The sequence below is a fragment of the Chanos chanos genome, chromosome 10, assembly GCF_902362185.1.
Source record: "Chanos chanos chromosome 10, fChaCha1.1, whole genome shotgun sequence".
Lineage (NCBI taxonomy): Eukaryota > Metazoa > Chordata > Actinopteri > Gonorynchiformes > Chanidae > Chanos > Chanos chanos.
This window is the reverse complement of record NC_044504.1, coordinates 39,865,343-39,891,470: the sequence shown is the minus strand read 5'-3', so window position 1 is coordinate 39,891,470 and position 26,128 is coordinate 39,865,343. Positions and strand designations below refer to the sequence as shown.

Genomic DNA, 26,128 nt, shown 5'->3' with positions numbered 1-26,128 from the left:
ATTTTCAACTCCCAGGCGTGTTATGAATTTAAATAAATTATGTTCGTGCGATCTGAATTCAAATGTTTAAAACACACACTTGTAGTTTCACATTTAATTCTATTTGTGCTTTTGTTGAAAAACTATTGCATATAATGCCCTATTGTAGATGATACAAGCTCCATTTTTACATAAATTAAATAATACCGATCAAACCATGTTTCCTTAATGTTCTGTGTTTGCGAAATGTTCAAAGAATTGAACTTTAACAAACTACAGTCCCCAGGTTGAGTTTATTCATGTCTATGTCCCTTCATCTTGTAATTTATAGACATTATAGTTAATACCTGTATGTCTTCATAACAGTGACTTAACTTTACAGTGTGGGTTTTCTGTGAGCTCATTGTTAAATATTGTTGACTGTCTAATGTATCTATGCAGGGATCATTAAAATGAAAAAGCCTGATTTACATTGCAAGTGTAATTTTTAATGTGACTATCAAATTAATGATATGCGGCGTAGTGCACACAAAACTGTGTGCACAGAATTGTGCAGTTTATTAATTTGGAAGAGCCATTAATAGAGAGCAAAAACATGATTCCTCTCTACTGAGAGATTTTTTTTTCAGCAGAAGACTGCTTACACAGAAACAGTGAACAACACCATCATGTCAGTGTATTTGTCAGCAGAGTAGGAGACAGTCCAGGCCTTTAAATTTTGACTAAAATAAATAAGCAATTCTTTTATATCATTCATAGTAGAGAAAGACAAACTGTCTGTTAGACCAGTATGTGTGTGTGTGTGTGAGTGAGTGTCTGTGTGTGTGTGTGTGTGTGTGTGTGTGTGAGAGTGTGTGAGTGTCTGTCTGTGTGTGTGTGTGTGTGAGTGTCTGTGTGTGTGTGTGCGCGTGCACGTGGTGTGTGTGTGAGTGTCTGTGTCTCTGTGTGTGTGTGTGTGTGTGTGTGTGTGTGTGTGTGTGTGTGTGTGTGTGTGTAGTGTGTGTGTGTGCGCGTGGTGCGTGTGCGTGAGTGTCTGTGCATGTGTGTGTGTGTGTGTGTGTGTGTGTGAGTGTCTGTGCGTGTGTCCGTGTGTGTGTGTGCGCACATGTGCGTGGTGTGTGTGTGTGTGTGTGTGTGTGTGTGTGTGTGTGTGAGTGTGTGTGTGTGTGTGTCTGTGCGTGTGTGTGTGTCTGTGCGCGAGTGTGTGTGTGTGTGTAGTGTGTGTTGGGTCAGAGGGGTAAATGCACCAGTATAAGAGGATGGCATAGAAAAGGCTTTTCATTTTTCTTTCCACTGGAAACAAAGCTCTGGTATTGGTATTACTATTTGCATTCCTAATAATACTATTTCAACATCTTAGCAAAAGTCCTTTAGGGTTTGGCATGCTGCTTTCTAAACCATATCACTGATACACGAGGTGATGCCCTAGAAGAGTGGCTGTAGGGGGATTACTGCAGGAGGGGGGGGGGAGCATGGCTGGAAACATGGCAGGGCGGGGCAGGGTGTGGAAGGTCACTGCCATTGGGTGTAGACTGGGTGGAGGCACTACTGACATCTGTGGAGGACTCACAAAGGAAGGAGCAGGAGGGGGGCAGATCTCTGGGCCCAGGGGGAGGCGCGTCACAGGCATGACCTGGGGAAAGAGGGGCGGCTGTGGGGACAGAAACGCGGTGTGGTGCTGGAGGATGGTGTGACGGATGGTGATTGGTCCGGAGGGCACGGACGAAGGCAGATGGACGGGATGCAGGACAGGAGATGACACAGGGACGACGCCGGGGGACCTGGGCAGCATGGGTTTAAATTTGGGGGGGAACATCTGCTGGTGAAGCACCAGCCCGTGGGCGTGGATGTGCAGGGGGCGTGGGCGCTCCATGACGTCTGAGGCCTGCGGAGAACACGGAGAACACGGAGAACACGCAGAACGCGGCGGGGGGTGGAACGGGCTGCCGGCGGCACGGAACCGCTCACGACTCACGGTCTCCTCCTCAGCGCGCGGTCCCAGCTGAAACCTGGAAAACTGTATCTGAGGACTGTGTTGACATGATTTGTCATGACTGGCTTTCTCTGCTTTCTGTAGGGCTTTTTCCTTCCCGTCGTGCAGGCAAATCTGAGCAGGTCTATCTGACTCGTTCAAATCCCTTGTAGGGCCCTTTGTGTCTTTAGCCTCAATGCTCAGTGCTGGAAGATGGTTCTCATTTGTGTCTGTTGTGGTCTCTGCAGGATTGGTGTCTCTCGTAGGTGGAGTTTTCCTGGACTCAGTGCACTGTGCATTGATCTGAGAGAGACAGAGGTTCCCATGCCATTCACTTGTATCCACCACAGTTTGACCCAGGACACTGCTAATGGATCTCTTTGCCTGGGAATCAACCACGCTGCACTCTCCATCATTAATACTGCATGAGCTCTGGTCTGGCCCATTGGACCTGTCATGCATGCCTTTTAAAACAAGGTCTTTCACACTCCTCTCCACGGCGCCTTTGTCCTCTACGTCCAGAACATGACTGCCAACCAGGAGCCTCTCGTTACCAGAGTGTGAGGTTCGATCGAGGATGCAAGGGCGTCTCTGTCTTTTTCTCTCTCTTCCATGATGGTAACATGAACATTTGAAATTTACAAGGTCATTTTCATCCACAGAGCTCATTTGCTCACTGGGGCCTTCTACCAGTGACCTACACCGGACACACTGCGCTCCGTCTGAGTCGCACTCATCCCTGACACTCACGGAAGCTTTGCGTTTCCTTTTCAAAATCTGATCTCCATATTTTCCCTGCCCAGGTTTACCTGTGGGCGCAGGCAGCTCATCTGGGCCTGGCTGGGCTGTGCTGGTGTTCTCAGTGTGAATCATGTCCTGACAGTGTGAGCTATCTCCTGTGATGTTTTTCTCCGCTGCAGATGGATCGTCTGGGTCTCTCCCGCTGTTCCCAAGCACCTTTTCACCGTCGGCGCAAGCCTCATCAGAGAGACTCCGACAGCCCGCTGAGCCGTTTACGCCGCCTGCTGTCTCCTGACTCCTGCCCCCCGCCCCCTCTGCCATGGGAGCGCTGCTGCCGTCCTCAGTCTGATTTTGAGCTGATTGCTTTGACTTCTCTAATGGTGACACTTGCTGTGAAGTGGTGCCTCTAAATTGGCTATCAAGTCCTTCCAAACACTCTGGCCGTTTCTTACATTTCTCCACATCGCCCTGGTGTCTCTCTGCCTCTCGACATCTCTCCCTCCTCCTCCTCCGCCGCCTCCTCTTCTTCTTTTTGTTGCAACTTCTGTAATGGTGTCTTTCTCTAGACTGCAGTTTCTCCTCCTGCCTCTTACTGGTATAAGTCCAGTCTTTTCGATGCCTACATTTGCCATGCACTTTCGCTCTGGGGCAGCTCTCTGTGACACTGGAAAACTGATAACACTTTCTGACCTTCACCTCAGGTTCTCTGCTGGGACCGTCAATGGCGTTAGCTAGTCTTTCCTCTGCATGCTTGGCAGGGAAGGGAGATTTCCTAGGACTCATGGAGGCAGAGCCAACAGATGACTCCTCATCACTTCTGATCTCTGTCCCTTCCTGTGTGTCAGCTGATCTTCGAATGTGTGATCCTCTGAAGTCAAAGTGTAGGGGGTTGCAGCTGTATGACACAGAGGGCTCTGTCTTGGTGAAAGAGAGCATCTCTGAGGGCCACTGGAAAATGGTGTTGCCGTCTCTGCTCACAACAGAGAAGAACGGCTGACTGGGTTTTGTAAACGAGGAGTCTTTAAGGGTTGAGTCCTCCTCTTTTACCTGGTTTTGTGCTGATTCACATTCTAATAACGGACTGTTAATGACAAAGGCTCTGTCCCCCTCAACACTGGTTTCTATTTCAACCATCTCGTTGGTTTCCCGTTTATTTTCAACCAGCCCATTTCTCAGCCTGTCTACGGAGTCCTCTGAGTCAAGGGAAATATCAGAGTTGTTCAGACATAATGGGGAAGAGGATGAGTGGGGGGCAGAGGGACAGGACACATCTTCTGAGTAAACGACCAAAGCACACAAATCTCTGGTGGAGGGTGGGCGGTTGTCTGTCTCTGGGGCTGTATCTGATGACCCCTGACTCCATTCACCACCATTTTCTGGAGACAGCTTGGCCTGCTGTGTGCCAATGCAGTAAATCGCCTCCTCGCAATTTAGTACTTTCCCCTCAGCAGGGGAACCAGGAAGGCGGAGCTCAGCAAAGGGCCTGTGGAGGCTTTGTCTGTGGCTCCGCTCCATCGATCCCTCCTCAGGGCCGTCGCAGAAAACCGCCGCTGATGACTCAAGCTTCACGGATGCTTTCTTCGGAAGAGAAAAGGAGAATGCAATTTTGCGTCTGAAAGTTTGCTTTTTGGCCTTTCCATTGTATAACCATGGGGACTGCTTGCTGTTGCTAGTTGGGACTGAGTTAGCGGAAAGAGCCTGGCCTCCTGGTTCCAGTACGGTGGAAATGTGGTTCTCCTCCTGAGAGTCCTCACAGAAGGAGGCCCTGATGTTTCCCTCCACTGCCACAGTGGTGGACTTAAACATGGGCCCACTTCCTGGAGCACTGCACCACAGAAACAGAAAAAAAAATATTCTGAGACAAGCAGTTAAGATGAATCTATTTCCCAAATGTGGTGTAAGCATAGCTGTAATGCTGGTTTATTGGAATATATGTGCATTCCTTTGACACAAGCATTTTTCTGTTGCACATTACAGATATTTATACAGTGCTTACAATTGTGCTACAGTCTTGTATGGCTGATAATGGCTTAATATAGCTTTGCAGTAATAATCTCCAAATAATTCTATAACAAAAGAGTACAGTTTATCAAGTGCATACTGAATGGCTTGAATAACATGCACACACTCACACACACACACACACACACACACTCACACACACACACACACAGAGAAGCTAAAATAAAGATGAAAATAAAAGAACGACTCCCACCACTGCACTTCTCTCCGCTGCTCAGCCAGTTCATGTAGGCGTCGGAGAGCTCTCTCCTGCTTTCTCTCGTCCTTCCTGGATTTGGAGGCGATGTTACGGGCGAATTCTCTTTGCTTCAGCTCCTTCAGTCTCTGTGGATGACACAGAGTCCTTCACTCACACTCACACTATCAGTGCATCTAAACAGGGCATGCTTCCCACCAACATAACACACTTATTTGAATAATAATCCTCTTTGAGACCATGAATCTTTTTCTCTGCTTAACAACCCTGCATTATGAGGACGTGGTGCCTGTCAGTATCAGGCATTCAGGAATACACTGCAGAAAAAAAAAAAAAAAGATTAAAAATCTCTTGGAGACTGCAGAAGGTAATGAAGGTGTTTGCACACCAATGTCACGCTTCATCAAACCCATTTTCAGCCCAAATGAAATGTAGTTACGGATGAGGTTGCTAAACTGCATGAAATTGTCCTATTTATTTTAGATAAAACCTGCTGATACTAATTTGCATTTATCTCCAAGTCTGAAAAAACTGGGCTTTCAATGCAGGGTTAACATCTACTGCTGGTCATGTCTGCTGCCTCGTCAGTATTCATGCAAGAGCCAAGGGAAAAGAGATGTGGAAACTGTACTTTCTTTCATTGATATTAATGATCAACATTAAGGCTACACACTTATGAAGGGGTTTCATCCTCAGTATTTATCCCATCCTAACTATTAGCAGCAGTGGGCAGCCTCTGCAGGGCTGGGGACTGACTCCAGTTCTGTGGCCTGACTCTCTCTCTCACCAGGCAAGAGTGTTAGCCAATACATCACCATGCTGCTGTTGGGTTTGACTGACATGGTACATTCTCACATGTAATACTAGGCAACCACTTAACTGATCACACAATGTAAATTAATTTCCATATGCTCTGCACACACAGCTTACATTTAGAGCTATTAAAAACACTTATGCTTTGAAGCACCTAAAATTGTCTAAGCAACAACTTCTCCCTCATTCCACAATAGCTATCAGGTCCAATTAATTCTAAAAGCTTTCATTCAATTATCCATGAATTTTTAATGCCTTGCTTTAAGACAGATGACTGCCTCCTCTGGAGATATTGCTTTGAACGAAGACAGACCGCTGTGCTATTTTACAGAGGCAGGTTCTGAGGTCATCCTGGGTATTATGATAGTAACAGTTAGATGTAAAAATAGCTCTGGTTGCAGGAGGTGGCTGTGAGAGTTCCTGCATTTCGTATTCTACTCAGGCTCTGATGTTATACACAGTTCAGTGGCACTGTAACCTTTCCTATTTGAGGAGGCTTCACTGATTGCATTTACCATCAGTGGGGCACATGGTCAGGGAAGCCTGCCGGTCACATCAGATTCCATTCTGTCATGTTAAGGGGGCTCTCCTCACACCTGGTTAACCGCTTTGATCCTGTTTGGACCGGGTCTCTACTCTATCGCTTCCCCCTCATCCATGTGGGTGCTTGTGCTTTTTTTCAACATACCTGGTAGCAAACAGCTAGAGAACTTGAGTTGTCTATATCGATCCTGGTAGCAAACAGCTAGAGAACTTGAGTTGTCTATATCGATCCTGGTAGCAAACAGCTAGAGAACTTGAGTTGTCTATATCGATCCTGGTAGCAAACAGCTAGAGAACTTGAGTTGTCTATATTGATCCTGGTAGCAAACAGCTAGAGAACTTGAGTTGTCTATATTGATCCCAGGCTCAGGTGGCTGGAGGTATAGTTGTTGACTCAGAGATGAAAAGCCCTAGAAAACTTTGTGAATGTGACTGAACTCTGTTACACCTCAGGTCCTCTGGTTACATCACAAACTGAACTGAAGAAGAGACTGAGTAGAGATGTCTACCATAAGTACTCTTGTCCTGTTCCACTGATTACACCGGAGGCATAACAACCGGACACTGAGAGCTGGTATGTCTGTTCCTGTCAGCTTCTTGAGTAGGTCTCTGTCTCTCTGCTCTCTGTAGGTACGGCCTGCCTGTGGGGAGGCGTGTCCTGTCTGTGGGGAGGCGTGTTCTGCCGGTGGGGAGGCGTGTCCTGTCTGTGGGGAGGCGTGTCCTGTCTGTGGGGAGGTGTGTCCTGCCTGTGGGGAGGCGTGTTCTGTCTTTGGGTAGGCGTGTTCTGTCTGTGGGGAGGCGTGTTCTGCCTGTGGGGAGGCGTGTCCTGTCAGTGGGGAGGCGTGTTCTGCCTGTGGGGAGGCGTGTTCTGTCTGTGGGGAGGCGTGTTCTGTCTGTGGGGAGGTGTGGCCTGTCTGTGGGGAGGTGTGGCCTGTCTGTGGGGAGGTGTGGCCTGTCTGTGGGGAGGTGTGGCCTGCATTTGAGCCTTCCATTCATCAGCTGTTTGATGAGGGAGTCACGGTGTCATTTTTTGTTTGGACTGCAGCAGTTACCGAAGCTGGAGCAGGCCCTAGCCGTGCAGACTGAAGGTTAGATTAGAGTGGAAAGTGTTCAGATAGGCTTTGGTGTGCTCACTGAACCAGGATCCCTCTCCCATAATCTGTTCTTTTCACTTGTGGTGGTATTCAATAGTGAGGTTATGGGTGCAAGGTTTGCAGATGTGTGCGGTCAATAGCTCAGCGAGCCCTGTTATTGACAGCCAAGAGGGCTCCAGAGACACCGGGCATTTCGTTTCTCAGTTAGTCAGGACAGAAGGGTCAGTACCAGAATCAAACAAGAGGACAAGTGCTGGAATTAGACCTTTAACTCTTGGTTAAACCTTGTTTGTTTTGTGTTACGCACTTCTATACTCCTGAATTTCTTAAACTAACATTTGAATGTGGCTTTATCTACAGAATGTGTGAGCCCTAAAGCTACTGAATGTGTCTTTACATACTGAATGTGTGAGCCCTAAAGCCACTGAATGTGACTTTATCTATCGAATGTGTGAGCCCTAATGCTACTGAATGTGACTTTATGTACTGGATGCGGGAGCCCTAATGCTATGGAGCAATTTAAAGGTTTTTTTTTTTTTTTTGGAGGGCTGGGGGTGAGGGGAGGGTGGGGGTCCAGAAGCAAACATTGACAACAGCAACCAAACTCGAGAACATATAATGTACATAACTACTAGCATATCTGAATGAATTATGTTAGCAGTAAGATGGAAGAAGCTCAAACAAAAATGTTCTTGCTGGTCTGTGTAGTCTAAATTAAGATATCTGAATAGTGTTTTTCTCATCACTTAATATCCAAGATGAGCCATATTTGAGCAGCATACACTGAGAATGGGGCAGGGTCACATGACCAATTGCTTGTAGCTTCATAGTGAGAGATAGATTTACCTTCATAGATTTACCATCTTAAAAAAAAAAAAAGACCACAACAACAACAAACGCAATAACTTCCAATTGTTCTGTCTGCCTGAGATGTATGGCACTTGAAATTAAAACTTCATCTTTAAGACCCACAGTGGCAGGCGGGTGACTGAGGAAGCAGTGAGATCATTTGTCTTGTGACATGTGTATGTGTTACAGGCTTTATTTACTGTGATCTTCTGACAACACTCCATCACCCCCTATGTGTGTGTAAGTGTGTGTGTGTGTTTCTCTTTCTCTCTGCAGGCTGTGTGAGAGAGAGGAACAGGGCCATTACCTGTTTGTGGGCGTGATCGTATGAGTTAATATGGTTGTCAAACTCCTGATGCTTATAGTACTGTTTGTCACAGAGCTGGCAGTAGAAGTTGGCCTTCAGGTCCTCTAGGGCTTTGGCCAAGCTTTTCTCCTTCTCAGCATAGTCCTGGGAACACAGAGTGATGAAACGTTCTGTCATGCCAAATGCTTTTCAGGAAAAAAATCTGAATTTACTGAGAAAATATGAGGCACAACATTTGAGCTGTAAAAAGAGAAAGGGTTTAACAGAGTTATTAAGAGTTAAACACACACAAGAGTTAAACTATATATAGAGAGAGAGAGTGAGAGAGAGAGAGGGGGAGAGGGGAGAGAGAGAGAGAGAGAGACACAGAGGGATAAGACATCTTTTTAAAAATTTTAGTATGATGTGATGCAATGTAGTCAGTTGTTCAAACATAACTTGCTCTCAGCATTTCTCTTGTTAGCAGTTGCTATTTGTTGTGGTATAGAGTTTCAGTATATTATATTTTACTGCAGTATGACACAGGCGGTCAGTTTCACCTTATCAGTTTCACCTAACCCTAACCCTAACCCTAACCCTAAACCTAACCTTAACCCTAACCCTAACCCTAACCCTGACCCTGACCCTAACCCCAATCCTAACCCTAACCCTAACCCTAACCTTAACCCTGACCCTAACCCTAACCCTGACCCTGACCCTGACCCTAATCCTAACCAGCAAGGATGGACTAACAGCAATGTCTTCCCTACACTACAAAATCTCTCCAGCTTCTTCCTTCCAATTTTTTCATATTCTCAAAAAATCGAAAAATTCAATGTGCAGAGTGAAAAGAAATCTGCTAACATTTCCTTTTTATACGCCCAAATATGGTAAAGACTATGGTTCCCACAAAGGAGCATCTGACTGCTATATCCCTCCTTTCAAACATGAACATGAATACATGCTTACTTACTGGAGAATGTTAAAAATCACAGTTTATGTTTAACCAAAAATATTAAAGAAAAACATAACAATATAATAAATAAAAACATATCAATCATGTGTGTGTGTGTGTGTGTGTGTGTGTAAGGAAGAAACAAAGGGGTAGGGGTATCCTTCATGTGTTTGTGTGTGTATGGAAGAGAGAGAGAGAGAGAGAGAGAGATTGTACAGGGAAGTGTGCGTATGCTGGTCTCTAAATGCATATGGAAGTATTCATTTTATTCTGAGTCCAGCCATGGGTAACCAAAACACATTTGTCACTAAAGTCAAATGAGATCAGACAAATAGCTTTCTGATCCGTTTCATTTGGTCTATATTTGATAACAGACACATATTGTCAGTGTCATTTTGATGTATATTTATAATTTGCCAGTAGGATATTTATGATGCACACTTTTCTACAAAGATCTCTCAAACCCAATTCGTTGGCCTCATTTTCTCTTTTATATTTTTTATTAAATATTGATTTACTACAAACCTGGGAGGGGAATATTTTCACTGGAGGCAGATGATATTTCAAATGTAATTTCTTTATTGCCCAGGTTGCATGGAAATTTCTTGTCGCAAAACAACAGACATTTAAAACCCGTTTTCCCAAAAGGTCTCCTATCCAAATGACCTGAAGGAAGAGTAGCTCCTAATCCCATTCGTAAATTAACTTTAATTAAGATGTTTCTCAGTCTCTGCTGTAGTATCAGCATGCTGTCAGAATGCTAAGATACAGTGGAATACAGGCCAGTTTAAGGCTGAAACTGTCCTGAACAGTCGGACGTCAGACAGTCTGGAATGAGATGGTCTGGAATGAGACAGTCTGGAATGGGACGGTCTGAAATGAGACAGTCTGGAATGAGACGGTATGGAATGGGACGATCTGAAATGAGACAGTCTGGAATGGGACAGTCTAGAATGAGACGGTCTGGAATGGGACAGTCTGGAATGGGACGGTCTGGAATGGGACAGTCTGGAATGGGATGGTCTGGAATTAGCTCTTTGCTTCAGAGCTCAGTGCTCCAGCTCTTCTTTTGTAGTCTACTTCATTTATCAAGTGCATCATTTATCAAGAGCTTGACAGTAGCCCTCAGTCAAAAGTGTCAAAATGAATCAAACTGCTGTTGGATGAAGTTGTGATTATCAGTCGATCCACTGGTAGTGTGTGAGGTCAGTGCAGACACCAGTCTGTGGCACTTCACAGCCTTATCAGAGTACATTACACAGTGAGGAGTAATGACAAAACACTCCGATGAATTGAGGTGTTGTGAAAAATGGACTGTCTCTGACTCTGAGGTAAGAATATAGTGCTTATAAACAATGATAGCACAAGTCACAAATAATAATCTCCCACACAGTCACTCCCACTGGAAACTGACTGTAATTGTGTCTGGGTGATCATTCATAACATAGACTCGGTGCTTTAACATTTCCATTGGAATGAGATGTCTTCTATCTTCTGAGAGGTGATTACACTAGAGTGTGTGCATAATGGCTCTTTAAAAGAAATGTTTCGTAAAAACAATTTTGCTGAGAATGTGAAAACCTGTCATTCTACAGACAATGTGAAGTTTACTCCATCTATTCTCCTTCAACAAATGAGAGGTGAAAGGGTGTAGAACCGAAACACAACAACAAAACAGAGATTTAACAGAAACAAAATGAACAAAACAGAGATTTAACAGAAACAAAATGAACAAAACAGAGATTTAACAGAAACAAAATGAACAAACTGTGAAGCTGTGAAGACACAGCACATCACCAGAGGAGGAACACAGCAGCACTGATGACAGTGAAGACTACCCATCCTCCACACACGCACACACACACACACATACACGCACACGCACATACACACACACACGCACGCACGCACACACACGAACACACGCACACGCACACGCACGCACATGCACACACGCGCAGGTACACACACACGTTATGAAATGTTATGTTCCACTGGCCTTCCAATACCTGATCACTGGAAATACTGGAGCCTGGCACCACCCTCCCAAAGTCCCCTGGTTCTGAGGACACCATCTCAGTGCCTACTGCAATAAGTTTCCCATCAGGCTTATTGTTAGTCATCAGAGTAACTGTTTTCATTCCCTCTGAGTGACAGAGCCCAGATACGGACACATACAACATTATGCTATGTAATCTCTTGTTTAACCCAGTCTGACCGATTACACCAATGTACTGAAATCACTGCATTTACTGCTGTATTTGTCAACTAAGTATTTGTCTTTTGTGTAATTGTTGTACACGCCCTGTGCAATCTGGCATTACATTAAAACATCAAAAGGTTGGTTATCTGCATGCTGTGGATTACTGAGTGATTTAAAACAAATCCACGACAGAGTCTCAGAACAGAGCCTGCTAACAGAAACAGCCCTTCACAGGATTAGTGCAGACTACCGCATGGCCAAAATATAAACCGTTCTCATAGACCATACATATGATTTATTTATTTATTATATGTTTTTCTTTCTCTTTTTCTGCTGTTCTCATTTTAGCTACGTGCCATGTGAGAGAATGAAGACATTCTGGTACTTTCTGTCTGATTCTGGAAGCTTGTAATGTAATGGCTGACCTCCACAGGAGTCTGTTTGGAGGTCTGGGTGTCAGAGACAGGACCTGGAAATTGATGGAAGCATAAAGACAGTATACAGCTGACATGAGATGAAATTGAGCTATAATAAGACAGTTATGATTCTGCTTTTACAGTGCATCTCGGTTGTGAATGATGCATTTTATGTGGTGAGGAAAAGAGGAGGGTCTTTCTGAAAGAGATGGAGCAAATGATCTGTGTCAGAAGTAAGTGAAAAAAAAAAGAGTGATTTGTCCCAGATGTTTTGAAACGAGGTGTCATTGCTGAGGAGTCATGAATTCCACAAAAAGTCCACTCCCACCATACTGAATCACCACACCATACTGAATCACCACACCATACTGAATCACCACACCATACTGAATCACCACACCATACTGAATCACTCCCACCATACTGAATCACCACACCATACTGAATCACCACACCATACTGAATCACCACACCATACTGAATCACCACACCATACTGAATCACTCCCACCATACTGAATCACCACACCATACTGAATCACTCCCACCATACTGAATCACCACACCATACTGAATCACCACACCATACTGAATCACCACACCATACTGAATCACCACACCATACTGAATCACTCCCACCATACTGAATCACCACACCATACTGAATCACTCCCACCATACTGAATCACTCCCACCATACTGAATCACCACACCATACTGAATCACCACACCATACTGAATCACCACACCATACTGAATCACTCCCACCATACTGAATCACCACACCATACTGAATCACCACACCATACTGAATCACCACACCATACTGAATCACCACACCATACTGAATCACCACACCATGCTGAATCACCACACCATACTGAATCACCACACCATACTGAATCACCACACCATACTGAATCACCACACCATACTGAATCACCACACCATGCTGAATCACCACACCATGCTGAATCACCACACCATACTGAATCACCACACCATACTGAATCACCACACCATACTGAATCACCACACCAGGAGATTCATTAACAATTACATATTGATTAATTCATATGTGTTTCCTGAAGCCTTCAAACAAGTTCTTGCCACTGGAAAATCATAATGCAATTTACCACTCAACTATTTCATTTTTAGAGATGTTTGCATAATTTATAACGAAATGGAGAGTTTAAAATATTAGCTTTGCAAATTACACACTGGCATAACTGTTGTGAATTCATGCATACTTTCAATCCTTCCCAGAAGGCCTGAGGTCTAACAGCGGCGTCTGCTGGCTTTGGTGCTAGTTCCTCACGTAGATGATAATGAATGTTCACCTAACCACAGTAGATCAGACACTCTCCTCTCTTAACATTTGCCTCAAACAAGCTTTTGAATTAGCTCCAAAGAATAGCGCCCTCCGCCTGTGTGTGTTCCTCTGGTGTGTCTGTGTGTGTTCTTCTGGTGTGTCTGTGTGTGTTCCTCTTGTGTATCTGTGTGTGTTCCTCTTGTGTATCTGTGTGTGTTCCTCTTGTGTGTCTGTGTGTGTTCCACTTGTGTGTCTGTGTGTGTTCCGCTTGTGTGTCCATGTGTCCGTACAGAAACCACATAATAAAGCAGAGCTGACACACCACTTCACGATGCAGAGGTCATAACACAAACATAGAGCCAGGGGAGAATTTAATAATGATATAACACTAAATGTTCCATCAAACCCCAAAATGCTGATTAGAATAGGAGTAAAAGCAGGTTATTCATCCAAAGAAAGAAAGAAAGAAAGAAAGAAGTGGAGGCAGGTAATCCACCCAAAGACAAAGTGAAAGAGTAGGCTACTTCACATGCTAACCTGTCTGAAGATTTGCAGTCTTACATGCTGTTACTTATCACTTATACCTTTTTAACTTATATTTTATATTGTTACATTGTTTTTTAGTTAATTTGGGATATGGATAATACAGGAACCAATAAATAAATAAACAGTAAAAATAACAGCACAGCCAGACTAATGAGGCTGATGTTGACTTATTCCCTCAGTGGGCATCACAGGGGGAGCTGCTTCGCCTCCCAGTCCGCGGTCTCGGCTTGTTGTGATAAATTGTACAGGTTCAGGTGAAATTCCTTTTGGCTGTACTTTCTAAATTGCTGACACATATAGAATCCATCTCCCCTGTATTGACTGGAGAGTCTCTTCTGGAGGGCATGAAGGCAAGTCAGGCATTTGTTTCTCTCTCTCTCCCGCCATCCACCGTGGAGCTGGCCTGCCCACTCCAACCAGCTACCTGAGTGTTGCAAGTAATCATCCATTGATTGTACAAGAGCACCAACTCCCCAAGACCTTTCCCTGTGAGATCACTCCACCATGATCTCCAGCCTTCGGCCGTTCACCCTGTGCTGTGAAAACCGTGTGCTGGAGGAAAATATGTGTTTCAAATGTTTGAATCTGACTCTAATGTTTGAAATGTATTATTTTTTAAAAGTCTTGTTGTCAATTTTTAATGTATTGTGAATTGCAGAGTGCTATCCACAACTTTGATCCTTGATTGAGTTTTTAAAAAAATCAATACAGCATTAAATACACGAATAAGTATGATAATCCTCAGACAAATAAAACCACAGCTATTAGTGATCTAACTGCTCATACAAGGAACAGAATAATTTATCCTCTGACATTCACAGGCGCTTAAGGACTGAGAATGATGTATGACATTTCTCACTAGATCAGCAGAACTTAATTCTAATCAACCAGATCAACCCTAATGGTTATCACTTAACATGGATGTAGCCAGATAAAGAGAAAGAATATATCAGTGTATTAGAGTAGAGAGAGAGTATGTATGTTAGAGTGTGTTAGAGTAGAGAGAGAGTATGTATGTTAGAGTATGTTAGAGTGGAGACAGAGTATGTATGTTAGAGCATGTTAGAGTACAGACAGGGTATGTATGTTAGAGTATGTTAGGGACAGAGTATGTACATTAGAGTGTGTTGGAGTAGCGACAGACATGGGTGTTGTGAAAAAATGCATGCATATTACATAAAACAGAAATGTCATATTTTTTAGACAATATTACAGAAACTGATGACTAAAAAATTCTGCTTGATTGGCACTGTGTGATTTTATTATTCAGTCAAATATTGTCAATAAGAGCAATTTCACTGCTGAGTTTTCTGTTGTTTCTTTTCATTGTGACTTAAACCATTAACACTTCTGACAATTCAGTAAGAAAATGTGTAATTCAGAAAAATGATATTGTCTTCAAATTCAGTCTCTAAAGTCAAAATACTGTGAGTGAGTGTGATCTCACGGTTAATATTTCTGTCTGAGTGAACCGTTATGATTGTTCTGTCTGAGTGAACTGTTATGATTGTTCTGTCTGAGTGAACTGTTATGATTGTTCTGTCTGAGTGAACCGTTATGATTGTTCTGTCTGAGTGAACCGTTATGATTGTTCTGTCTGAGTGAACCGTTATGATTTTTCTGTCTGAGTGAACCGTTATGATTGTTCTGTCTGAGTGAACTGTTATGATTGTCCTGTCTGAGTGAACCGTTATGATTGTTCTGTCTGAGTGACCTGTTATGATTTTTCTGTCTGAGTGATGTAGGGACACTGTTCTTAAAGGGAGAGACGGCCCAGGACTTGCATGGACAGCCATTTTTGAAAGGTCAGCGGCAATAATTTTTACAGTGTTTCCAATCTGAGATACAACTAATGCTTTTTTTGTTGTTATTGTTTGAGTTCTTTTGCTGTTAAATCTGCAGTTCTAGTCCAGAGACCTACACTGCAGTAAACCTGTATCTAAACCCCTTCCCATGAAGAATAACGCACCAGTGCTTATACAACTGCCATGAACATAACTTTTCTATTAATTTTCAAGCAGATTGGAGTTAAAATATTCTTTTAATAAGCATAAGATTATCTACAATGTCAAACCATGCATTCACATGAATAAACTCTATATTCAGCAACATCTGTTTATGGACAAACGGAATACAAAAGCATAGTGATGCGACTGCGTGCTGTAGCTTTACCTTCACTGGCCTTTTGACAAGAATATACAGTATGTTCCCACCACTTGGCACATTGGATATATACAGCAAGGAGCCGTGTGTAAGGTCCACGGTATGTTACAGTGTGACATATTCTTTTGTCTGTCTCTATTATGCCAAGAATTTCTTTTCTACATGAGGAATAACAAAAAAGAATTTTAGAGTGGAATTGGTCTCTCATGAGAAAAAAATGGTTTAGAATAACATTCAGAAGAAATGAAATGGGAAAACGGTGAAACATAAAGTTCAGTTGTTCGGTGGGTAATGTGTGCTAAGAATGTGTTTGGTTGGTAATTTGCGTTCAGTTGGTAAACATTGTGCTACAGTCAGTGAGGGGATCTAGTTTCTTCACTGCTCTTTCAGTCTCCTGTAAATGTCAGGAATTCATAGACATGTAGAAAGAGCAGTACAACCTAACAGACATGATGTTCTGATCTATTGGTCTAATTATGTCCTCTCTCCTCACAATATTTAAACACTTAAAGCAGAAATGGTCACAAAGAGGAACCTAAACAGGCGTCTCATATGGAGGAAACTAAGGCCTGTAACGCATCCATGCAAATGAGTGGTCTCTGCTCCTAAAGCTCTCACCGAATGGGTTATAATTGGTGACAATACAAGCAGCAGAGAGAGGGGGGGGGGGGGGGGGGGGGGGGGGGGGGGATAGTGCTGACTTGTTCAGTGTGTCTCTGGACTCCCAGAGGACAGAGGTAAATGATCAGGCCTGATGGAAAGAGAGACAAGGGGCTGGGGACAGACTAGGTGCTGATGAGAAATCCACCCTGATCCCTGTGTTTTATACATCAGGGAACTGGGCAACTCTCATGCATGACTAGCTCCCAGAAAGCCAATGTAATTTACTTTCTTAGTCTTTCTGCTACTGCTTTGCTTGCTGGCCTCGGGCCTACATTGTGAGAGGAGCCTGAAGTCGATACAGCTGTATTAAAACAAGAGCAGGTGAGACCAGACGCAGGAATGAGTAAAAGCTCAATCCAGACTCCATGCTGATGGATTTAGAGCAAGGAAAAAAAAAACAATTAGTGCATAAAGACCACAATTATACGTCCTTCAGCTGGATGCTAACCGTCCCGCAGGGGCAGCTCCATGGCTCATAGTGACATGATGAAAAAATGAATTTCTACGAAATGTGAAAGAAAAGGAATAGCAAGGAGAGCGTTACTGACAGCCTGCTGGAGACAACACGGCTTCGTTTGACAGCTGCTAATTTTGCTAAGGTTGCCCTCCCATTGGGAGCGAGGGAAGGATGTGATAATTATCATCTGCAATCAGCTGAGGTTATGAAGGGAACAGAGACTGCTTTTCTTCGTCTGTGTCAGACACGACACAGGGACTCGCAAAATCAGGAAGAGCATGCAGCAATTACCCACACTTTTCTGCCTGACGAAACCGAGCTCGCTCAACCCTGACCAAACCCCTGACTTTTCCTCGGGAAACGTGGCTTCAGGTTTGTGCCGATAGCCGCACGTGCGGCGAGAAGTCGGGTGCAAATGATTTGCATGTTACAGTGAGAGTGGAAAGCACTCAGTCACCGGCAGACAGGACGTCAACTCAAACCGCATATTTATTCATTTTATCTCTGCTCACTTCAATACACTCCCTTATAGAGTATGTTCTCACAATTTCAGTTTGAAAACACAAGAGTATTCTTAAAAAGGTAAATGATAGACAGATTTACATATACAGATCTTTATGTGCGTGTGTGCGTGTGTGTGTGTGTGTGTGTGTGTGTGTGTGTGTGCGCGTGTGTGTGTGTGTGCGCGCTTGTGTGTGCGTGTGTATGTATGAGTGTGTGTGTGTGCGTGTGTGTGTGTGTGTGTGTATGAGTGTGTGCATGTGTGTGCGTGTGTGTGTGTGTGTATGAGTGTGTGCGTGTGTGTGTGTGAGTGTGTGTGTGTGAGTGTAATGTTAGAGAGAGCTGTTACAGTCAAGAATAAATCAACAGAAAATTCTATGAAATAAACAACATGAGTCTGAGTGTCTCTGTCATTCATTGGTTGAGTAATAAAAATAACTCCAATAGGATGTGAGCTGGAACAAATGAGATTAAAAGCTACCCACAGATGACAGTGACGTTTATTTTGAAAGATGACTAATTTGCTAAATCCTTCTCAGACATAACGGGTAGCTGAGAGCAGAACCGCTCTGTCTTCTTTACAACCCCGTGTGAACCTGTGGTACTGGCACATCATTTCATTTTACTGCTTTGTTCCTTAAGTGTGTTTAAAATCTCACTTAGGCATCCAATTTAATGACACCACCAACACGACAGAGGATTAACAGCATCCCTTCCTCTGCCCTCTGTGGGTTTATTTCAATGACATGAGTGAATGATACTTGTAAGTTACACCATAATGACTGCCTCATATGAACTGCCTTCACTGGCCTCAGTGCGTTCTTTGATTATCGTATGTGTGTCTGTGCAGTGCCGTGAGCTTCACACACTGCTGAAAATCAGAGATGTTCACTGGTAGTGTAACAGCAGAGGCTTAGTGTGGGTGACCAGCAGAGCACAGAATTTTTGTCTTTCATCTTTCATCTACATCTGTGTTCTTCAGAGGAGAAAGAGTCTATAGAACTCAGTCCCCTGTGCCTGGGCTCAAGTGTAATGCCAAGGATTTAATCTCAGGTTCACCCGTCAGTCAGCGCAGATGAATGGACAGCTCCAGTTCCACACAGGACCGAGGCCGGACATCAGCCGCTTATATCACAGACACACAGCATCTTCACGGCCTCACGGCCAGCGTTTCCATCCATAATAATAAGAGAGGCCATCCAGAACAAGACAAGCTGTAATTAATTCTTCCAATCTGGCCATCAAGACCCTGCCATCCACTTCTGTCTTCATAACGTCTAACAGCTCCTGACCCTACACCTACGACAGCCATCTAATCAGCCATGTGACACAGAGAGAGAGAGAGAGAGAGAGAGAGAGAGAGACAGACAGACAGACAGACAGAGAAAGAAAGAGGGAGACAGAGAGAGAGAGAGAAAGAGGGAGACAGAGAGAGAGAGAGAGAGAGAGAGAGACAGAGAGAGAGAGGGAGACAGAGAGAGAGAGAGAGAGAAAGAGGGAGACAGAGAGAGAGAGAGAGAGAGAGAGAGAGGGAGAGAGATAGAGAGACAGAGAGAGAGAGACAGATACAGAGACAGAGAGAAAGAGGAAGACAGAGACAGACATACAGAGAGAGAGAGACAGAGAGAGAGAGGGAAATGCATCCACCTCAGACATGAGAGTCAGGCCCACAGAGATGCAGAAAAGGCTCCACTCCTAAAAGCTTCAGTTCTCTAATCTGTGCTGTTGAAAAGACAGAAATTTTGCTGTCTGACAGAATATGAATCATGAGTGTTCGCTCTTTTATTGGCCATGCAGGCTGAAGTTTGATGGGGTGATGGGGTCAGGAGGGTTTGAGGAAAGGTAGTGTTTCCAGTAAGGGGGATTTGATCATTGCACTTTTATAAACACTGATTACCCTGAGTTCTTGCTGCCAAGTCAACTCTGTGTGACTCTAAGGCTAAGTGAAGGTCATCCTACACATTAGACAACACACAGTGCAGGAATCCTGCACAAGACCAGAGCAACCCTCACCCTCACCCTCACTGCAGAGAGAGAGAACAGTGGTGTGCTCTGCTGAGATGATATGTGATTAGCATTTGCATGTCCCCTGGCTCCGGCCTTGCCCCTCCCCTCCCTCCAGAAGTAGAGCAGAGAATGCAAAGAACAAAAAAAAAGGAAATGTTAAAAAAATCTAAAATAATTCTAATGACCTACTTCTTTTTTTCCCCCAGAGCCTGTCAGCAACCAGTAATATGTAAAATAATAAAAACAGAGAACTGTTAGGTAGAGAACGTAGATATTATTCCTGCTACAGACGCCGCCTCAGACTACTGCGATTTGGAACCTGTTCCTTTTTGTCTTCCTCTTCTTCTTCTTCTTCTTCTTCTTCTCATTTGACCAAATCATTTCTTTTTAGATTTTCTTAACTGGGTAAGACATGAAGCACATCTTCTAATTGTTAATTAGTGTAATAATGTGTTTATTTGTTGATGGTTTATCAGTTGGCTTCATATAGTGAAAGAATCCTCCTCTATGTTCTGGAAGAGGAGGTGAGAATGTGAGTGAAAGACTGATCCACTGTGTTGTAATGAACTGAGAGAGAGGCTGAATGGTGAGAGTGTTGTCATAGAGGGTGTGTGAATGGTGAGAGTGTTGTCAGAGAGGGTGTAGCTGTGATTTATTCATTCTGCAGATAATGAGTCTCATACAACCTTTGCAAACGCTGATGACCATGGGATCATGGGAAATAGGCCTCACTGTAGTTTGTCATATGAGCTGGACATGGTGTGAGCTTCCCTTTAAACCACACTGTTAAGTGTAGGCTCGGATAGGTCTGCTGTCTGCGGTATATTTGTTTAAGAATTTTGTTTTTAACAGGAAATGGCCGAGCAGGTGGCCTAGACCAGGCATCAGACAGCTGCTGGTGTTGAGACTGTAGTTTGGTCAGGACAGATCTGTGCTCTACTAAAATAAGAACTGAACATGAAATCATTGGCTTCCTGATCTCTGTCTCTCTCCCTGCTCTCACTTCAAGAGAGTAAGAGAGTCACCCAGCCCCCATCTCATGCAGTGTTCAAAGCTGTAAGCACAGGCGTAATTACAACTGGCTTCTCTCGGGGCAGCACAGACACCTCTCTCTCTCTCTCTCTCTCTCTCTCTCTCTCTCTCTCTCCCCGGCAGTCTGTGCTAATAAAGGCACTATAAAAAGCAAATTATATGTCAAGAGTATCACTATGTCAGAAATTACTGAAATTCTCTCACAGTCGACTAAAAGAGGAAGACAAGGGTTACCTCTCACTTCACAATAACTCTATACTACAGGTAGACCACAGACGCCTGCAACCACAGACTGTTATAATAAGCTTTCAACTATATGATGCATTTAATGACAGTAACGAAAGTCAAAAACCCCACTGAAATATGAAAAATGTGCTGTTCAGGTCAGATAATAATCATGTTTAGCTGTTTAATGAAATGATGAGAGATGATATTTGTTTTGCTGAACTCTCTGGCACATTCAAAGGGACCTCTCCTCTCTGACTATCGGTTTTTAAAACAATAATGTGTGAAATGTCATGATTGTCTGGTCTCTTGCGAGTGTGAATGGTGGTAAGGGAGCTGTCTTTGTTTGAAATGAAAGAACAATTAAACAGGAGCATGCTTTTCACAGTTCTCAGTATGATGTAAACGGTGGGAGACTGAATAATTTTCTGTGGTAATTAAATATAAACTAGAGACTACAGCCTGTGCTTCTGATAGAGAGGAACTCTTCTGATAGAGGAACTCTTCTGATAGAAAGAAACTCGTCTGATAGAGAGGAACTCCTCTGATAGAGGAACCCCTCTGATAGAGAGGAACTCCTCTGATAGAGGACTTCTTCTGATAGAGAGGAACCCCTTTTTCGCGTGTTCGCACCGCAGGAACTTAGATCGATTAAAGTTCTTAGAACGCCATTTTGAGGGGCTTTTTTAGCTCCTACTTCAGGGTGGGTACTTTCGCAGCGCAATAGGATCCTTGTGACATAGGATGTACGGCCATTGGTCCAGACGTAGGTATACGATGTTTGCAACCGCCATTTTTAAAAATCCGTGTAAAATATAAAGTCTTAGAACGTCTTAAATTTAGTTTTTGATATTCAGGTCTAATAATGTCTTAAAATTTCTGGAATTGTAGGAGGGGAGGTATGCTCAGTTTTTATGTTTTATTTTACCGGTGTTTTATATCCCCCAACAATGACCATTTCTGCAACGTCCAATGTATATTTGTACATTGAGGAGGTAGCGTACATTCCGCTTCGGCAAGTGCTTGTGTGTCCGCTTGTGTGGCTGTGATCCGCATTTTAACCTAAAATAAGAATGTGTTTGTCCAGCTTACGATTTGAGGGCTGCGGCGGGGAAAGAGGAAAAAACCAAAAACACAACGCTAGCACAAGCGCTATGCTAGCACCCGAAAAGTACTATGCCCATCGAGTCGTTCAATGCTACTGCGGTGGTAAATGCATGAGGACATTTTTTTCCATCGGACTGGGTCTATCACCATACAGTTTTATTTTCGTTAATGAGAGGGCAGTTATGTTATCTAATGTGCACTCAATATTTCTGTCATTCAAATTCAATGAAACTCATTAATTGTGTATACTGTAGTCTAGTTTGTCGATTTCTTTTGCCACAGTAATGGTATTATTTTTTTTTCCTTTTAGAGGAATTTTAAAAGGTATTAAAAGTCATTAAATTTGTACTTAAAATGTGCAGCTACCCTGGCTAGCCGTGTAAACAACAGCTCTTAGCGTTTCAAGCAAAGATACTACCGGCCGGCTTACGTCACTTCAGCGTTCCTACTGGCGGTGCGAAAGCAAACAGAAATAAGACCTAGCACGTATGTAGTTCTAGGGGAAGCTCCCCAGGGGGTAGTTCCTATCGAATGAGACCCTAGAACTGTTTGGTCCGAAAGCGCCTATAGAGAGGAACTCTTCTGATAGAGGAATTCTTCTGATAAAGAGGAACTCTTCTGATAGAGAGGAACTCTTCTGATACTGGAACCCTTCTGATAGAGGAACTCTTCGGATAGAGAGGAATTTGCTCACATGCTTTCAGTCTTTTAATCCTTTCCAACACTCCAGGGGAAGGCCTCCCTCATCACAAACCAGCTTAACACAAGCAACCATGGAAACTAAAAAGGGAGCTCTATGATTCTGTGCACAATATGTATTCATCTAAAACAACCAAAAGACATTGTGCTGTTTTTCAGCACAACAGTTGGTGATCTAATTAAATGCAGGTCACTGCAGACAAGACCTCAGATGGAAGCTGTAGCTCATGAATGCGCCTGCTGCAAGGAAGAAGTGACGTCCTTTCATCTGTTTGTTCCTTCATCAGAGAGCCGCTCGCTCTCTGCAGGCTGCCTCTCCCCTGTCGACATGATACACTGCAATGACTCCCCAAATCTCTCCAATGCAAAAGTAAATGAGGCAGCATGGCTAATTGCTTGTAAAAACAATTTTCCCCCAAAGAGGCGTGGATAGGGCCCTCGGATATCCTACAAGGCAGTTTTGATGTGCAGCACAAGTGTCACAGAACGATCTTTATTTTGGAGGGAAATCAAACCCAACAGTTTTGTCTTAATGCTTTGGATGATTATGCCTGCACAAAATGAGAAGCTTCTGCAGCTGTTACTGGAGTGAAAAAAGAAAAAAAAAACATTCCGTAGAAAATGTAACTCTTTTTCATTTTTTTTTTGTTTTCTTTTTTGTGTTTGGTTGTTTTTTGTTTGTTTGTTTGATTTGTTTTTGTTTCATTTTGTTTTGAATTTTTAAATCTTAGATCTTAAGAGAGTGTGGTGAAATAAGCCTGTACGTGGGCAGAGATACGTGGAGAGATATTTGTTCAGCGTTTTCATATAAATATGATCGAAATATGATCTCATATAAATATGATCAAAACGGACTCGGGGTAATTCATGCTCATGAAGTCACTCTCCACACACAGAAAACATCTCCACACAGAGAAAACATCTCCACACACAGAAAACATCTCCACACACAGAAAACATCTCCACACAGAGAAAACATCTCCACACAGAGAAAACATCTCCACACACAGAAAACATCTCCACACAGAGAAAACATCTCCACACACAGAAAACATCTCCACACACAGAAAACATCTCCACACAGAGAAAACATCTCCACACACAGAAAACATCTCCACACACAGAAAACATCTCCACACAGAGAAAACATCTCCACACACAGAAAACATCTCCACACACAGAAAACATCTCCACACACAGAAAACATCTCCACACAGAGAAAACATCTCCACACACAGAAAACATCTCCACACACAGAAAACATCTCCACACACAGAAAACATCTCCACACACAGAAAACATCTCCACACACAGAAAACATCTCCACACACACAGAAAACATCTCCACACAGAGAAAACATCTCCACACACAGAAAACATCTCCACACACAGAAAACATCTCCACACAGAGAAAACATCTCCACACAGAGACAACATCTCCACACACAGAAAACATCTCCACACACAGAAAACATCTCCACACACAGAAAACATCTCCACACAGAGACAACATCTCCACACACAGAAAACATCTCCACACACAGAAAACATCTCCACACAGAGACAACATCTCCACACACAGAAAACATCTCCACACAGAGACAACATCTCCACACACAGAAAACATCTCCACACACAGAAAACATCTCCACACAGAGAAAACATCTCCACACAGAGAAAACATCTCCACACACAGAAAACATCTCCCAGCTTTAGCTAAAGGAACAAGTGATGGACCACTCCACGGCAACAGGAGGAGAGGCCCCAGAGAATCTGCAGAAACTGACACCGACTGAATGACATCCACCTGAATGTACCACCTGGCTGTATACAACGCGCATAAGCCTGCCTGTTGAAGAGGTCTTTATCATATTCATGGCATGGTAAGACTCAGGGATTCAGCAAAGGTGACATGCTTTTAATCAGGACAAAATCAAAGAATATTTTGGGGCTATGTCTGAGTCTCAGTGGGTTGCTAGCAACAACAGAGTGAATAAGTGTTCTCTGATAAGTCCCAAGGACGACAGGAGTCAGGTGTCAGGAGCTCTAACCGTGGGCAGGCAGGAGCACTGGCGGCTGCTGGCTGTGCGCAGTCTGTTGTTTGGGATCCTGTCATAGGTTGTTAGTAGCAGAGGGGTTTAACGCTTCGCATGAGAGCGCGATCTGGGCAGATGCTGAACGGTGAGCCAGCCCCGAAGAACGGCATCTGGGCAGGATCTCTGTGGGGACGCAGTCTCGTCTGTGCCTTGCCTCTGTCAGGTGATGCTATATCTGTAGTGGCAGCACAATTCAAGCAGCTGAGCCAGGTAAGATGTCTACATGAGTGAGATCTGCAGTCAGCTCAACACTACTGGGCCAATGATCGAACCCCAGGCCAACGTGGTCTCAGTGATAGCAACTGCTTAGAGTGAATCTGTAGTATATATAGTACATAGTGCTTTAATATTCCATAATATTGTAAAGTATGCAATATATATATAATACTGTAATGTATATAATGTACACTAGTGTGGTGTATATAGTAATGTATGTAATGTATACTACTGTGATGCATATAGTCTAAAGTGATGTTATATATATGTATGTATGTATGTGTGTGTGTGTGTGTGTGTGTGTGTGTAATACACCGTATGGAGTACTGTAGTGTAAGATAGTATATAGTACTGCCAGAGGTGGACAGTAACGAAGTACATTTACATGAGTACTGCACTTAAGTACACTTTTCGAATATCTGTACTTTACTTGAGTGTTATTTTTTTTTTTAACTTATGACTTTTATTCCACTACATTTGACAGACAAATAATATACTTTTCACTCCACTACATTTCTATGAAGGTTCTCATTACTCATTAATTTGAAGCATAGCTTTGAAGTCAGCGGATGAATTTTCTTTTCTAAAATGCAACAGGCCATATTGTGTTCGTCACAGGAGAAAAACCAGTCACAGTAAACTGCTCTAATGCTGTCAGTCAAGTGCTTGCTGCATTTTTTTAACAATTGAATTTGGCGGTTTTACTGATGGCTGCTACTACGGCAGATAAAGATGATGAAGTTAAAGGTTCCTCACCAGAGCAGCCATGGCCATATCTTAAGTCCATGTTTGAGATTTCTGAAATCAACTGGTTTTCAAGCTAACTGCTTCCCGTACGCGTTCGCGTGCTGTGTTCGCCTAACGTTTTTCGTAGGTGGCTGTGATGTAGTGCTCACTGCTCACTTATGATCTTAATCGCCACAGTAGATATGAGATGTGACTTGAAAATCACGATTTATATGTTTGTGAATGTGTGACGAATCTGGTGACAGGCAGACCGCAACTACTACGGTTAACACAGCGTGTGAACACATAC

General features: G+C 43.4%; 1 protein-coding gene across 1 annotated transcript in view; it reads right to left on the bottom strand.

Moving 5' to 3' along the window:
- Window positions 1-1,404: 1,404 nt before the first annotated feature.
- Window positions 1,405-26,128, bottom strand: part of znf804a (zinc finger protein 804A) — a 46,822-nt gene continuing 22,098 nt past the window's right edge. Inside the window, 4 exon segments of the mRNA XM_030787652.1 lie at window positions 1,405-1,446; window positions 1,448-4,517; window positions 4,908-5,038; window positions 8,517-8,660. Of these exon segments, the coding sequence (XP_030643512.1) occupies window positions 1,405-1,446; window positions 1,448-4,517; window positions 4,908-5,038; window positions 8,517-8,660 (3,387 nt within the window).